Consider the following 17223-nt stretch of genomic DNA (forward strand, 5'->3'; position numbering starts at 1 on the left):
GTGTTTCTAAGAATTTTTCCATTTCATCTAGATTATCCCATTTGTTGGCATATAGATGTTCCTAGTATTCTGATCATCCTTCTATTTCTATATAATTGGTAGTAATTCGAGTCTTTTTTCTTAGTCTAAAATTTTGTTGATTTTGTTTACCTTTTCAGAGAACCAACTTGACTCTGATTTTTCTATATTCTATTCCCATTCTGATTTTTACTGTTTCATTCCTGCTCTTAGCTTTGGGTTTACTTGGCACCTTTTTCTTGTTCTTTAAGGTGCAGAATTAGGTTACTGATTGAGATACTTCTTTAAGTATCTGTGTTTACAGCTGTAAACCTTCCTTCTAGCACTGGTTTTGCTGCATCCTGTAAGTTCTGGCTTGTTCTGTTTTCATTTGTCTTGGTATTTTCTAATTTCCCTAGAGAATTTTCCTTCTGTTACTGTTGTCTAGTTTAATTCTGTTGTGATTAGGAAAAATACTTTATATGATATTTCAATCTTTTTAAAGTGTATTTAAAGTGTTTTGTGCTCTAACATATGGCTTATCTTGGAGAATGTCCAGTGTGCATAATGTGTTGGGTGAATGTTTATATATGTCTTAGGCCCAATTGGTTTTTAATATTGTTCAGATACTATTGAATATTATTTATTTCCTTCTTTTTGGTGGTTCTACCCATTATTGAAGTTTCCAACTATTATACATCTTGAGTGTGCTGTTCATACATGTTTGTAATTGCTATATACTTTTGATGGATTGACACCTTTTATCATTGCTTAAGTATCCTTGTGTCTTATAACTTTACTTAAAACTTATTTTGTCTGGTATTAGTATAGCCACTGTAGCTCCCTTTTCGTTATTATTTGCATAGAATATCTTTTTCCATCCTTTCAACCTGTTTGTCTTTAGATCATGAGTCTCTGGTACACAGCATGCAGTTTGATTACGTCTTCATTCACTTTGCCAGTCTCTGCCTTCTGGCTGGAGAACCTAGTCTCCCTGCACGTAAAGTAACCACTGATAGGGAAGACTCCTGCCGTTGTATTCTCTGCTTTCTGCCTGTCTCAGTGCTTTTTTGTCCCTCATACCCTCATTGCCGCCTTTTCTGTTTAGTTGGGTTTTTGTTGTGACACATTTTAGTCCCTAATTTTGATATGAGGCACTACTAAGGACACGAAGGATGACCTCGAAGGACTGTCCTAACCAAATCTGAGACAGAGCAGGTTAGCCAGAGACGGGCCTGCGATAATAAACGGGCGTCTGCCTCCTTAGAGGCCGCTCTGCACTGCCTGTCTGGCTGCACCAGCAGCTCCTGCAGAGAGCGAGCATGTCAGCGGGTGGCGACCCTCAGCCGGACAGACACAGCACGTGTTCCGCAGAGCACGGCCCAAACTCTGCTCAGCGCTGATTCTTAGTCTTCCATTTGTACATGGCAGATGCCTCTGTGATTGACCGTGTGCTTCTTCCTGCATCAACAGTTGCTTTGAGATTGTTATTTTCGTTCTGATACCTCATATACAAAATTCCCTGGCCCAGCCTCCCTGCCTCCGGAGTGACTAGTCTGTTCGGGTTTTTCTGACTCATCCTGCACGTACTGGCTGCGCTTTCCATACGAAGGCAAGCTGTGGACTGGACCCTTGCAGAGCGACAGAGGTGGGACTCTGAGCTTACCCAAGACTGCATTTTAGTTATCAAAAACCATGCCGCAAACCTCACAAACTGTAGGCGTGGCTGCCATCTGCTGTGTTTACTGTGTGGATGTGGGGCGGCAGGCCCTTCTTTAGTAACAGAGCCTTGGGAGACTGCTGGGTTTTAAACGCCTCCTCTCTGCCCCTCCCAGGTGCATCATTGCCGGCATGGCCTCAGGAAGCATAGTTCTCTTCTACAACGACTTTAACCGGTGGCATCACGAGTACCAAACGCGCTACTGACGCTGACGGACAGCGGGGCCCAGCCCGCCCCAGCCTCAGCGCAGGACGTGCCCTGAGCGGCTTTCTCTTAGGAACAGCTATCACGTCTGAATGTAACTTAAATGTGCTCCAAGAAGCAAAATATTTTTTAAAGTTAATTGCTATTTTTGTAGACTTTGCTTGACTTTTTTGGGGGTAATAGCAAAGCAGAAAACTGGCTGCTGGGTTCTGTAGTTTTAAAAAAAATCTATATTTTTAGTCATAATGAGAAGTCTATTTTCACCAATTATAGAAATACACAGTGGAGTGAGTAAACCCACTTATTCTAGTTATATATGAAAAAACACTTCCCATTTATCTGTAATCTTGAGAATGTATGATTTTAACAATAAGGAAATGGGTTATAATCCTGGGATGCGGGAATTTTATGCTGTACTTTGGGTTCTGTATTCTTCCAAACAACAGTGCTTCTTCAGCACGGAAATTTCTGGGATTTAAATAGTCATGTTTAAATTATGGTAAATGTAATTTGAAACGTCTCAATGAATTATTTCTATCAATATTATCTTTCAAGCATGTTTTAGACCTAGAAAATTATGGTTTGGGGGAGGCTTACTTTATTGTGTGGTCATCTCAAAGGATCTATTCTAGCAAGTGTGAAATATTTGCAGTGTTTTCCTCATCTATCCTCATAGCAAACCAGAATGAAATGATGGGAGATGTTCTTGGGCTCAGCACCTTGTTTTTCTTTTAAAGTAAATGCAAGTAAGTACCAAAGCTCACCCCGAGGGTGCCCACATACTGAGGCTGAACTCTGTTGGGGCTCCCCCACCCCAGGTGTAAGAGCAGCGGCTACTGGGTGCTGTGTGAAGCAACCCTTGTTTTACCTTCTATTTGTTATTAAACAATCTTCCCCTTCCTTTTGATTAGCAATTTGTACTACGAAAATGTTATTTTGGTGTTGTAGACTTCTACTTTTCTAGTCGATTGCTGTGTGGAATTCTGTGAAAAATATCTGAGAAAAGATCTGTATTGCATAAATAAATTCTTTATAAGTTGAGAACTCTGAGTTGAAACTGACATTCCATCTCTATTTCTCTTGCAACTTACCTAAAAGGGGTGACCTCCTTTTCGTCTGGGCTTCCCAGATGGCGCTAGTGGTAAGGAACCCGCCTGCCAGTGCAGGTAGAGGCTACCTTTGATTTCTGGGTTGGGAAGATGCCCTGGAGGAGGGCATGGCAGCTCACTCCAATATTCTTGCCTGGAGACTCCCATGGACAGATGAGCCTAGTGGGCCAGAGTACATGGGGTCACAGAGAGTCGGACACGACTGAAGCAGCTTAGCACACACACACCTTTTTCCTACACATTCAGCTCTTTTCTAAAAGCAAAAATTAGGACTGGAACAACTGAGTTTGACAGAAAAATAAAATGTGTTTATAATTGAATTGTTGAAAATATTTTTACTTTTTTTCTAGAACAAGTACTTTAGTCCATGTAATCATCAAAATAACAGTATGCTTATAGTTGAGAAAAGATTTAGTGACACTAATACACTTAGCTTAGATTTAGATCTAGACAGCTCAGTATTAACACTAAGCCAGAATTTAAACCAGACCCTGTTTTTCCCAGCACAACATGCTTATACTAGGTACCTAGAACTGTGTCAGCTTCTAGCAATTCCACTTCGAATTTTGAAACAATGATAATACAGTTATCCTCAAAGAAAAAGTTAAACTTTGGTTCATTCAGTTTTTAAACAATAACCAATAGGAGAGAAATTCTCTTGAATGAAAACAGGAAAAATGGGCCTCTGGCCAGAGAGCTCCCTCTGAACTACATGAGAACACTAGACCTTTATCTAACAAAAAAACCAAGAATTTTATACGCTGTTCCGTCTCACATCCACAGTTACAGTTGTTTTACAAACTACTAACAAAACAATAGATGGTGAAATGTGGGAGAGGGGGAAGTACATCTCCAAGTCAGAGACATACGTGAGTTACTGCTCGAGGGATAGCCTCACAGTATCACCTGTGATGTCACACTTTGGGAGCTTCATGCAAAGTGGCCGAAGGAATAGGAATCTCTAAGTCACATACCAGGCATCTGATACTTCAGTCCATGTTGCCAAGCCTGAAGCAGCTTCCTTTTGGTGCCTAAGACGACAATCAGTGCCTGCACTGCCTCTATTGTTTCGAAACTTAGGACTATGGAGAATCCACTGAAACACAATACTTAACAGCTGGCGTCAACACACCACCTCAGCTGCTCCTTGCACCCAGAGCTTCCGCTGAGCACAGACGCAGAACTTATTGCTGTGGAGGGTCAACTAGACGTACTCATAAAACGAACTCAGCTGGCATCAACACAGGGCTTCTCAGCAACAGAATCTGTTTAGTACAGTATGTGTTAGGATTCGCTCCACATTCACTTATTTATCCAGTTTTCACTCCTTTAAAAAATTACATCTAGGTCCATCAACAGAAGAATGGATACAGGAGGTGTGGAAAGTATATACAGTGGAATATTAGTCATAAAAAGGAGCAAAACTGGGTCATTTGTAGAGATGTGGGTAGACTAGAGACATACAGAATGAAGTCAGTCAGAAAGAGAAAAACAGTATATATTAACATACACATGTGGAATCTGAAAAACTGGTAGATGATCTTATATGCAAAGTAGAAACAGTGACACAGATGTAGGGAACAAACATGGACACCGAGGGAGGAAGACGGGGGTGGGATGAATCAGGAGATCGGGACTGAGGTATATAAACTACGCACATATAAAGCACCTTATACCATCTATGAAATAGATCACTAAGAACCGACTGTACCGCACGGGACTCTGCGCTCTGTGGTGACCTAAGTGGGGAAGAAATCCAAAAAGGGGGTAAATGTAAACATATAGTTGATGCAGTCTGCTGTACATCAGAAACTAACACGATATTGTAAAGCAGCTCTACTCCAATAATTTTTTTTAAAATTACTTCAAATAAATGTAAACCTTTCATGAAAAAAGGTCAAAACTGAGGTGCTTTGGGCAGCCGAGCGTGCGGTACGTGAAGCTGCCCTGCCTCGGAAGAGGGCGGTTTTTCTCACCAACGCTGGGGATCCTGACTGAGGCATCGTCCATTAAGTCCTCGAGGCTCTGTAGCTTAGGAAGGAGCGCTCGCCTCCAGGAGGAGGCATGGGGCTTGGAGCAGAGCGAACAGCAGCCTGACAGGCACACCAATACGAAGGGGTAAACCATACCCTCGGGAGAAGCTTGTTCCCACACTGCACCCAGCATCCACAGATACACGTTCCAGTCAGCCAGTCCACGGAAAAGGAACATTCTACTCTGAAATATCCCCATCCTTCAGTTCTGCTTGCTGGCATGCGGGACGGCCCCCTCCCTGGGAGCCGCGGGAAGCAGGGCCGGAGGTTGGGCGTTTCCTCCCCAGGCTGCCCACTCCCATTCGGCGGGGAGAACGGCGCCTGCCAGGAGCCTGCCCGCACCCGAGGCCGTGTGTGCAGCCCCCGCGTCCCCTCCGCGTCAGAGGGGCCGTGAGACGACAAAGGCCACAGGGGTCGGGTTGGCAGATGGCCGGGGAATCCGGACGCAGCCAGACCGCACGTCCACTCCGCACCGTTTTCCACAAACATGATTGAAGTTAAAGGGCTTTTCTGGGGGCCCAGTGGTTAAGATCCCACGCTTCCAATGCAGGGGGCCCAGTTCAATCCCTGGTCAGGGAACTAGATCCCACATGCCGAAACTAAGATCCAGCCCAGTCACATAAATGAATAAATATTTTTGAAAAACAAATGTCACACATTTTAGACCCACCAGGACAGGACTTCGACAGGAGTTTCACCGGGGACCTTTGCTGTGTCTTTCCCAGCTAGGACGAGAGCTCTGACACGGTTGCGGTCTCCTTCCTGCATCGGCCCCGCCCGCCCCCTCCCTGCCGCGCCCACAGGCTTCTCCACACCCCAAGTCTGCACACTGCGGGGGTCCCGCGCTGAGCTGGGTGGTCAGGCACGGCCACTCTGCCGTCGCTGGGTGACGGAGGAGCGGCGCCACGTCACCACGTGACGTCACGGTAGGCCAGAGCACACGCGCAGCCACACACAGGAGGCGCACGTGACGTCATAGCCACACACAGGCGGAGCACGTGACGTCAGAATCCGCACACACCTCGCGTGCAGCCAAATACACCGGGGCCTCCACCTGGCTATTTCTGCCCCATCACGGAGGAGGGAAAGCGTGTTCTGCTTCGACTAGGACAATGGTCAGCCTCGCTGCCTCTCTTTGTTGTAACATAAATGACGTTAATCCTGTAGGCATCGCAACTTGTCACTGCAAGCGAGGATCGAGGAGGATGGAAAAGGCCATAAAACAGCAAATCAAAAACAAAATCCTGTCTCTTTATTCCCTCTCAGATGAGTGGGGGCAACATCTCTTGGATCTTTCTTTTGAACAGACCTGAAAAGTAGAGTCCGTGATGAAAAGTAGAGTCCTGGGTGTCCCAATCACAGGATCACTATATAAAAGCCCGAGGCGGCAATGAATGGCACCGGAGACATGAGTCCCTGCCCTGCCGCGCGGAGCCGGGAAGGCAGACCGCTCGATCGGGGCGTCACATCCTTCTCTCGCATGAACAGGGTGGGCTGACCTGCAGGCAAGGGGCGCAGGCCGCCTACAAGTGTTCCTCTGAATCCCGAGACCTCAGCCGTCAGGTGGCGGAAGCATGCGGCGAGTTCTTTTCCTGTCGCAAGTCCAGGAGTGAGTTTCCTCACCAAACCAGTTTGGTGTGCAGCTGTGCTGCGGCTTCGGACTTGGATCAGCTGAGAAGCTCCCCAGCCGTGACCTCGGGCAGGTGCCCAGCCTCACCTGCCTCAGACTCCGGCTGAAACCCTCCTGACTGCACCGAGGCCATGCTGCCAGCTCCGCCCAAAGTGAAGGAGGCTTCGTACGGTCTCTATACCAGACACCCTTTCCTTCCCCTCAGCTGCCCGATGATGGTGACCTAGCCCCACTGAGTTCGAGGCTGTGGGTTTTATCGTGAAACAGCCCCCTGAAATCCGCTGCCTGGGACTCACCAGAGCTGCACACATCAGCCTCCCTCCGGAGAAACTGTCTTCATCTAACAGACCACACATGCTTCTTGCGTGCTTGGTCGCTTCACTGTGCCTGACTCTGCGACCCCATGGACTGCAGCCCGCCAGGCTCCGCTGTCCGGGGGAATTCTCCAGGAGGCAGTACTGGAGGGGGCTGCTCTGCCCTCCTCCAGGGGAGCTTAGATGCCTAGGTTTTCCACCCCTTTGTCAGGGGCGTCCCCCAGCCGGTCCCACCTCCGCCTCAGGATACAGACGCTCCCCCTGAAGCATCCCTAGCCGCCTGGAGGGGCAGAGCAGACACAGGACGCCTGCCCCGGGGTCTGGGGAGGCCTCTCCCGGTTCTGGGCCCTGGGAGCCCACCCGAGTTGCCCCATCTGCTGAAGAGGGAAGTGAGTGACTCAGGGCTGTGACGTGGCTCAAACGAGACAGGATGAGCTACTCTGTAAACTGTGAACTTCTGCTACCACTTAGCACCTAGGCATTTCCAGCGCTAGACAACCGCCCCGAGAAAGCAGCCAGCCCTTTCACTGGCCCCGGGCCACACCCCGAGCACCCCACAGACGTCTGCACCCCCTGCCGCAGAGCAGCTCTCGGTGAAGGAGCACAGCGAGCGGGGGCCCTCTGGCTCGTCCAGGCGACACCTGCCCGCCTTCCCACCAGTCCTTGGCTGCCAGGGCTTTAAATCTCCGCCACCCGCCTGCCTTCTTTGCGGCAGTGCTTGCTTCCTCGGCACCACACACCCAGCACGGAGCCCTGCCCGAGTCCCGCACAGGCTTCTCAGGACGTGGCTTCCACTTAGGCGGACACTGACGCGGTTCTGCTGGCGCCTAACGACTTGGTGCCCAGTGCAACTTCTCCCCTCCCGGGTTTTTTCTGTGCAGCGGTGACCGCCAAGGCTTTGGCCACTGCCTCTACAGGACTTCAGGCTCCGAGTTCACACCGCAGGTTTGGATCAGTGCCCTCACCTGCTGAGGTCACCTGAAATCAATCCATCCCGTTTAAAACAGCAGATAAGCCCACACACATGTGGGCACCTTATCTTGGATAAAGGAGGCAAGAATATATGGTGGAGAAAGGACAGCCTCTTCAATAAGTGGTGCTGGGAAAACAGGACCGCTCCATGGAAGAGAATGAAGTTAGAACACTTCTTAACACCATACACAAAAATAAACTCAAAATGGATTAAAGACCTAAATGTAAGGCCACACACTATAAAAACTCCTACAGGAAAACACAGGCAGAACACTCTTCGACATAAATCGCAGCAAGATCCTTTTTGACCCACCTCCTAGAGTAATGAAAATAAAAACAAAAATAAACAAATGGGACCTAATTTAAGAATTTTTACACATCAAAGGAACCATAAACAAGACAAAAAGGAAACTCTCAATGGGAGAAAATATTTGCAAATGAAGTAACTAAGTTAACCCCCTAAATATACAAGCACCTCAATATTTAAAAAAACACACACAGAATCCAATCAAAAAATGGACAGAAGACCTAAATAGAAATCTCTACAAAGAGTACATACAGATGGCCAAGAAACACATGGAAAAATGCTCAGTATCACTAATTGTTAGAGAAATGCAAATCAAAACTACAATGAGGTATCACTTCACACCAGTCAGAATGGCCATCATCAAAAAATCTATAAACAAAAGCTAGAGTGTGTGTGGAAAAAAGGGAACACTCTTGCACAGTTGGTAAGAATGTAAATTGATATAGCCACTATGGAGAACAGTGTGGAGGTCCCTTAAAAAACTAAAAATAGAACCAGCAATCCCACTACTGGGCATAAATCCTGAGAAAACCACAATTCAAAAAGACGTGTGTACCTTACACGCCAGCACTATTCACAATAGTGAGGACAGGGAAGCAACCCAGAACAGATACATGATACAATGGAGTATTACTCAGCCACCAAAAGTAATAAAATTGAGTAACTGTAGTGATGCGGATGGACCCAGAGAGTCATACAAAGTGAAGTAAGTCAGAAAGAGAAAAGCAAATATATATTAAGGCATATATACGGACTCTAGAAAAATGGTAGATTAACTTATCTGCAGGACAGAAATAGAGACGCAGATGCAGAGAGTGGACACATGGACACTGCAGGAGGCCGGGGAGGCCGGGTAATTTGAGCTTGCAGCTCTGATATGCATACCCTGCCAGCAAACAGCTGGCCGGCGGGAAGCTTGCGTGCAGCACAGGCAGCCCAGCGCAGAGTCTGGGACGACCTGGAGGGGGGTGGCTCCGGGCCGGGGGGGGGGGGGGGTGGGGGCGGGGAGGCTCCCGAGGGAGCGGATGTACGGCTACCTACCAGCTGATTCATCTTGTTGTACAGCAGAAACTTAACCTTGTAAAGGAACTATACGCCAATAAAAAAAATTTAGAACAGTGAATAAGGAGTCTTTCTTCATTGCAGGCAAAACTAAAGAAGAAAACTGAGCGCCCTGGCCTTTCTGTAGAGCTCACTGTCCGGCGAAGCAGGTGGAGGGGCCCGAGGCTGTTAAGTGCTTGAAACGGGTGCGGTCCAGCCTAGAATGTGCTGCCCGTGCCCGTACACACCAGGCCTCAAAGACTCAGTACAAAGAAACACGGGAAAACGCCCCAATGATTTTCTGTTGATTACATGTTGAAATAATACTTGAGATATATTTAGATATATTTGGCTAAATAAACTATGCTATAAAATTAATTTCACCTGTTCCTTTTTACCTTTTTTTTTAATGTGGTATCAGATATATGATGTGGCTTACATTGTATTTTCACTGCATGGCAAACTGCTCTGGAGGTCCTCATCCGAGACAGCATCACTACCCAGCACTCTCTCTTCCACTGTGGTTTATCTGTTTGGGTCTGTCCTCACTGTCTCCCGATTCACATTTCACAACCTTATTCATGCAGGTATTCCGGGGCGAGTGATGCCAAATACTTCCAATCCATATATTCCATGTACTTTCATCTCGTGGCAACCTTTCTGAACACAGTAAAAGTGTTAATCACTTAGGCCTGTCTCTCTGCAACCCCATGGGCTGCAGCCTGCCAACCTCCTCTGTCCATGGAATTCTCCAAGCAAGAAGACTAGAGTGAGTTGCCATTCCCTCCTCCAGGGGATCTTCCTGACTCAGGAAGAGGGGCAGACTCAGGCCTACCGGTGGCTGAGCCCAGCAGGCGCCCCCAGGGACATCAGCAGGTCACCGCTTCCCTTGCTTTACCTTCCGTAGCCAAGATGCCCCTGCTGGAATAAGGGGATGACTATAACCCAAGCCCACGCCTCTCTCACTGTGCAGGAGCGGAGGAACCCAACAGTTGGGCACCCGCATTTAGTTTGGATCCTGAGACCAGAGACTCAGTAAACGTCTGCTGCACGTGGGCAAAGGCTTGAGCCGGCGGAGCCCTTGCTCGGCCGCGGGCACCAGGCCTTCACTCACCGCGCCGTGGCTCTGCCTCCGGCCAGGCCTGTGACCCCGGTGGGACACCCTGCTTCTAGGCCCGTTCCTTTAGCACCATGCACCGCTCGGGGTGTTTGTGGGCTGAAGGTGTGTACTGAAGAGCTGCTCAGTCACGCGAGGCCATCCCTCCACCCTGGACTCAGGCCTGTCCGCAGCCCATCGAGTGTGGCAAGAGAGCGGGGACACGTGGACAGAGGGGTTCGTCCTCTCACCCGCGCCTGGCGCTGCCCTGGCCACTTATTTTAAGTCTTTGGTAAATGTCTTTGAACCTCACAGTTCAAGCAATGGGGTCGTTTCCGGCACTAACAGCCTCGCTCCATCATCCTTCCATTTTCATTGTTCTCCTGTTACATTAGCTCTTTGCTTTCATTGCGTGCTCACCCAGCCGTGTCTGACTCTCTGCTGCCCCATGGACTGTGGCCTGCCAGGCTCTTGTCCATGGGATTTTTCAGGCAAGAACACCGGAGTGGATTGCCATTTCCAACTCCAGGCAATCTTCCCGATCCAAGGATCGAATCTGTGTCTCCTGCATTGACAGGCAGAGTCTTTACTACCTGGGAAGTCCCTCTTCACTTTTGTTAACATTTTTCTAATAGAAGTACTATTTAAAAAAAAAAATTTCGCTCTTTAACTAGTGAGGAAAGCGACAGAATGTTCTGGACCTGCCCATCACCACCCTTCTCTTGAAGCCTGCATCCCCGAACACCGTACACTCAGGAGGCCCGTCTGCATTCTGTCACCCGCCTCTGGTTTGGCTCAGCCCAGGGAGAAATCATCACACAGCAATGGGGACGAAGAGATCCAGAGCCGAAAGAGATGATTTCAAGCTGTGGAGCTGTTCGGACTTGAGAGGCTGGAGGCAGAGCAGTTCCAGGCTAAGCCCAAACAAGTAGCTGTCATCAGAGAACAGAAGTCAAGGACCAAATACACTGAAAAAAGCGGAGACGAGAGATGGCACAGTCTCTGAAAGATAGACACAGAGAGACAGGAATGGCGGGCTGACTCCCCGTTTCCTGGAAAGCCTGACCTTCCGGCCGCTGGTTCCATGAGCCCTGGCTGTACACTGATAATCCCTGCTGGCTTTGGAGCCTGTGCCGTGCGCTTTGCACCTGTAATCAAATACACCTGCATCCAAGCCCTCCACGTGTTCTCCCCAGGCACCTCTCCTCCCAGTCCTGTCCCCAACACAGAAGCAAACACCGGTGCCTTCAGAACCTGGCCCTGGGGGCTGTCGCTCTGACCACACGCTCTGCAATGCAAACAGCCACACACGAACCTCTGCCCACCCTGACCACTACTTCTCAAGAAGGAAGAGTTTATTGGATACACTTGTAGGGGGCAAAAGTCTAACAGTGACAAGGAGCTACAGGCTCACCCGTTTAGAAGATGAGCAGGGAAAACAAATACACTGATTATGTACAATCATTAAAAACAGCAGGGTGGTGGAAAAAAGGAAAAACTGCCAGCAGCCTTCCAGAAGGTTAGTAACAGGGGCCGTCTGCAGGCACCTTCCGGCCAGTCCGACCGTGCCCGCGCGTCCTGGGGCTGTCCCGCCGCCGCTGAGCAGCGATGGAGCAGGGAGACTGGGGGGCTCTGGGGGTCGCGTCGGTCCTGCTGTGCCCGCAGTCGGACCTGGAGAAGGAAGCCCCGCCGGCGACGCGCATGCACCCGCCTCTCCTCAGAAGGCCCCAAGGACAACGTCCCGGGCATCTGCCGATACAGATGTGGGAAGAGCTGAGGAAACGCACGTCGTGGAGGCAGCAGCGGCCTTTCCGGGGGCCTGAGCACAAGTCCAGACCCGGGGTCCTCTTACGTGAGCCCCGCGCCCCGCACCTGCGAGACCCCGAAGTGGGCTGAGCGCGGGCACCAGGCGGCCCACCGGGGGCCCAGAACTTCCGCTGGAAGCCAGCCCCGAGCCCCGGCAGCAGAGGAAGCATGCCCACGAATGAGACACAGCTCTGCGCTGTTTGAGAGAGAGAAAAAAGGAGCCCTCCGAGTTTACTCAAATAGAGGCCTTGGTTCATCCGGAGCGTTTCCATAAAAATGCGCTGGATGCCTGATGGAAGTTGCACAGTCTCCTGGCGATGCCATCCAACGTCCACTGAACTGGAAAGACGGAACATTTAAAGCCGCCGCTCCGAGGGCCGTCCCCGAAGCCGACGCTGATGGGCACCTCCAGGCCCCGAAGGCGCCCGGCCGGGCGGTGTGCGGAGCTGCGCCCGGCAGCGGGTCAGTCGCGGTGACGGCGCCAGGTCCCCGCCCGCTCGCTGCCCGGGGCGGGGGCGAGAGGGCCGGGGTGCGGGGGCGGCTCCGGGGGCGCGGCGGGCGCCGGGGCGGCGGGCTCCGGGGCGGCGGGCTCCGGGCCGGGTCGGCCGCCGTCGGCGCCAAGCTTGCTGCCGAAGATCTGGCCCTCCTTATCTAGAGCCGTGTTCTGGGGAGAGAGCAGGAGACGGAAGACACGTGAGTCCGCCGCCTGCGCCCGGCACCGCGAGCGATCAGGGCGCGCCGAGCATGCAGGCCGGGAGCAGGAGAGGAGAAGTAACGCCCGCGGCCCAACGGCACCCCCAGGCCGGCCCAACAGTCCCTCCATCCCTCCATCGCTCACCGCGGCCTCTGCTCCTACGGCCCCAGCCGGAGCCTCTGGGATCTGAGCCCAGAAGCGTCCTGGACAAGAAGCAAACTGCACGGGAATGCAAGGCACCTGACTGCTAACTTCTCTAAAGAAGGTTCCCCATCGGGAGATTGGAAAGGTTAAGTCATGTTATCTGTAATACCTAATCCCCACCCCGCCCTGAAACCACCGCCGCACTGGCGGCAGGCAATCTATGAAAAGCCTGGGAATGCAGGGTGTAACATCACCCATCTTTCCACCCTCCAGCGGCTCCTTCCTGGCCTTCTCTTCCTGGGGGGTGTCTTCACACCCCCAAGGGTTGTGACCTGCTCCCCCTGGTGGCTCAGAGGGTTAAAAAAAAAATCTGCCTGTAATGCAGGAGACCAGGGTTCAATCCCTGGGTAGGGAAGATCCCCAGGAGAAGGGCATTGCAGCCTACTCCAGTGTTATTGCCTGGAGAATTCCATGGATGGAGGAGCCTAGTGGGCGACAGATCATGGGATCACGAAGAGTAGGAAATGACTGAGCGACTAGCACGCTCACTTTCCCCTGCTCCAGGGGCACATATGTTCCCTGCCCTCTGACCCTAGCCTGGAGGTGGACTGGCCTGCCTGCCTCCTCCTCTGACCGGTGTGACTGCTGCTCAGCCAGGGAGGCCAGGCCAGGCGCCCTCACTGCGTTTTCCAAACGCGGGGCTCTTTCAGTTCTTAGCACCTTTAGCTGAAAGGCATGTGGACCAGAAGTCCTTTCCTTGTCATCTAACCACCTTGATGGGGAAAGAGTCTTCCAGGACTCCAGGAGGGGAAAAAGTGCCTGGAGAAAGTATGAACAAATGGGGCTTCCTAGACCTTGGGCGGCTGCCTGCGGGGCCCTTGGTGCAGACTGGAAGGCAGGTGTTCTCCACAGGCCCTTCCTGAACACTCAGTGATTGCCAAGGGCACTTTCCGTTTCCTGGAGGAGAGGTAACTGGGGAAAAGCCAAATCAGAAACTCAGCCCTGCGGCTTAACAAGCTTCCAAGCACTGAGTCTGAGCAGAGGCCAGGCCACCCCCTCAGGGAAAACTCGGAAAGCGCAGAGAGGCTTCTTCCGCCGTTTTCCACCCAAAAGCGTCCCCTGGGCCGAAGACACCACCATCCCCACGGTTATTTCTCCTCTTCTCTTCCCGGCAAGAGCATGAAAGTGTGCAGCAGGAGGAAGCAGAGCAGTGCGGTTAGTACATACCATCGCCTTGGACCTAGCCAGAGGGAAGCAATGCAGGCAGCGGGAGAGGCGCGGGGAGGGAGGAGAGAAGCGGGGACAGAAACTGGACTTACTTTCAACAGAAGCAACACAGTCGAAACAGTTTTGTCTAACTTAAATTAAGCCCCAGTCCTTCCCAACGTCCCCCTGAAAGGAGCACAGTCCCCCGAGTAAGGAAGCACTCCTTTTGAATCCATCCTTTCTCCAGTCAGCTACGAGGCTACAAAATGCAGCCACAAGGGGTTTCTCATCCTTAATTCTCTTTCCCACCACGAGATGGCCTCTTCTGGGCGAGGCCCTGGGCCGTTCTGCAGGTGCAGGGTCCTTCCTTAAGCCTCTCCGGACAAGTCAGAGCAAATGCAAGTCGGAAACCACAGGCCCAACTTAAACCAAAACCCTATCCTCTAGGATTCTCCTATCCCAAAGCCTAGCTGACTGCACACTGTCTTACCGAGGATAGGGCCTCCTTGCAAATGTACTTGGAGAAAGAACCAAAGCTTTCCCAAAGGCTCCCATCTTACGCTGTCATCCACTGAAAGATACGTATTTGCACCTCAGTGAAAGATAGTCTTCAGCAGGAGGATGCCTGGGGCCCTCCTCCTGTGCCCTCACCAGCTTTTGGTCTGGGAAGCAAGGTGATGTGGCAAGCTGAAGAGTTTTAAGTAAAGTTTTCACAGGTGTGTTTGGCCAAAATGGGTGTCAGTAGGTACAGGAGACCTGCACCCATGAGAAGCTGAGAGCTGGACGCTGCTGTCAGGGTCTGAGAGAAGCATGCAGATAAGAGGGGCTGAGAATTAGAGGCCGCTCTGAGGAAGCACAGCACGGTGAATACCAGAATGCTGCTCCAGGGTCCCCAGAGCCTCAGCGGGGTACACAGTGAAACTCTGAAGTGTCTCTCAAACTGTCAAGTCAAACTGTCAAACAAAATGCAGACAACAGCATCAACTTTACTTGCTCACCGTTATTTACCATTCCTGTCCTACCCTTTCCTCACCAGAGCCCCAGGCTCCAATTCTGGCAGTTCTAAGAGAACAAAACCCAACCAGAGGGTCCCATCTCAGGACCCTGATGCACTGTTTCCACTGCTATTTGTATCAGCAGGAAACCACCTGAACCTTACATGCCCCAGACAGGAGAACATACACATATCAGGAAGAGTTTTTCTGAATCAGGATTTTTAAGAAAACATTTGAAACTGTTCCCAAGGGCAGGACACACAGACACACGGGAATGGTGATGGTGGTGGTCGGGGGCAGGGGGGTGAGGGAAGGACTGATGACTCGGAAGCGTTGCAAGCTGCCCCAGCACAACCATGCCGGGCCAGGCCTCTGTCGGGTGAGGATGTATGACCTCCCCATGGAGGCCTGCATGGGACAGGCCAGATTCCCAGGCTGGCTTTCTGGCCGTGGAGAACTGGTCCCTCCAGAGACAAGCGCTCCTGATTCCCCCATGGGTTTTGGGCCTTGTGAGTCAGCCAGCACCTCCCCAGAGCTAAGGAGCTGCAGAGTTATGTAGGGAACGGGGTGGTGAGATGGGGCCCCGCCAACACGCCCGATAAGACACTTAATACACACGTGAACACACAATGCTCACAACCACTGCTAGACTCACAAATAATAAAGCAGTGTTCATTCACGCAAACATCCTGTTAAAAGTCAGGAATTTGACACTGAATGCTTGAACTTCATCAGCAAATGGAAAAACGCCATTTATAAACCACAAGACATAGGTTCTGAGAGGGCCTGGATGTCCTCATCCAGAACAGAGCCTGTTCTGGGATGAAAGGCAAAAGGGCCGATCGTTCCAGAACCCTGGTGGGCCACAGGCCCTGCATCTGGGCCGTGAGTCGACAGGTGGCCCAGGGGCTGATGGGGAAAGCTCTCATGAGCTCTGGGCGAATCCTATAAAGCTTCTCCGTCTGGGAGACTAGGAAGCTTAATTCATGTGTGGTTATCAAAGTGTGCTAACCCTTAAGGTTTTTTATTACATGGTGAGTGTGGCAATTTTTGATGTTTCAGGTTTTTCTCGATGTCCCCAGGAGCTGCCTAACGGCGTGGCTGGCGGCAGGGCTGTGACCGACCCCAGGCGGCAGTGGCTACTGAGAAGGTTCTGCCGTGGGCTCAGACAGGGCAGCTTTTCCCACAGGGTCTCAGCTGCCGCTCTGTGACAGCTCTGACCGTTGCAGGCTTTTGGCGGGACACCACTGAGATCCCGGGAAAACCACAGCTCAAGAGGCCTTCCCGCTTGTTTGGCCCAGAGCCCCCCGGGGGCCTGCAGCCTGGCAGGGGAGGAGGAGAGCGGCTCCCCAGCCCGGGACAGAGCAGGGGCTTCCCTCCGGCCCCCACCTGCACCCAGTCCTCCAAGGGAAGGATCGGAGGTGCGCTGTGCTGGGAGAACACGTGGCTGGTTTCCCCCCAGTCAGCAGGAGCAGCCTTTCCAGAGAGGGCGGGTCCGTCCTGAGCCCAGAGTGATGAAGCGGGGGATGGCCCATCTGCTGTCCGGGTCCTGGGCCCCCACCTCCAGGGAAAGCCTGCCTCTCCCCGGGCAGGCAGCCCCGCTGCTCCCTGATCCCATGAGCAGGGGGGACAGCAAGGGGGCCCACGGAGGCCAGCTTCACGGCTCACAGGAGCAAGGACTTGGGTCTGGACAGCTGGTGGGAGGGCTGCGGACTACACTTCAGACTCACTTTTATCTTTTCTGCCATCTTCTCCCGTTCCCTGACCTACTTTCATGTTACTTCACGTACTTTAATGCCATTTTCCATTTGCTGTGTTTATGGATTTAGGTAAGCTGCCTCAAAAACATTTTAGAAGGAAGATCTGACAAAATATGGGGATCAGTAACTAACTTCTCATAAAATTTTACCAACCCTGAAAAACCCAATTTTTTTTTTTCATTCTTCTGAACTTTT

General features: G+C 51.2%; 2 protein-coding genes across 11 annotated transcripts in view; one reads left to right on the forward strand and one right to left on the reverse strand.

Annotated features, from left to right (window-relative positions):
• Positions 1 to 2965, forward strand: part of LRBA (LPS responsive beige-like anchor protein) — a 720084-nt gene extending 717119 nt beyond the window's left edge. For all 5 annotated transcript variants that reach the window (XM_070474768.1, XM_070474770.1, XM_070474771.1 and 2 more), the window contains exon 57: positions 1833 to 2965. In XM_070474768.1, the coding sequence (XP_070330869.1) occupies positions 1833 to 1923 (91 nt within the window). In that variant the 3' untranslated portion in view covers positions 1924 to 2965. The remainder of the gene's footprint in view (positions 1 to 1832) is intronic.
• Positions 2966 to 11760: 8795 nt separating this feature from the next.
• Positions 11761 to 17223, reverse strand: part of DCLK2 (doublecortin like kinase 2) — a 181550-nt gene continuing 176087 nt past the window's right edge. For 4 of the 6 annotated variants that reach the window (XM_070474776.1, XM_070474775.1, XM_070474774.1 and 1 more), the window contains one exon: positions 11761 to 12893. In XM_070474776.1, coding sequence (XP_070330877.1) covers positions 12693 to 12893 — 201 coding nt within the window. In that variant the 3' untranslated portion in view covers positions 11761 to 12692. Of the gene's footprint in view, positions 12894 to 15144; positions 15227 to 17223 lie in introns of all 6 variants that reach the window. The other 2 variants (XR_011490582.1, XR_011490581.1) reach the window with 1 other exon arrangement.

This window comes from Odocoileus virginianus, chromosome 12 (genome assembly GCF_023699985.2).
Source record: "Odocoileus virginianus isolate 20LAN1187 ecotype Illinois chromosome 12, Ovbor_1.2, whole genome shotgun sequence".
Taxonomy (NCBI): Eukaryota; Metazoa; Chordata; class Mammalia; order Artiodactyla; family Cervidae; genus Odocoileus; species Odocoileus virginianus.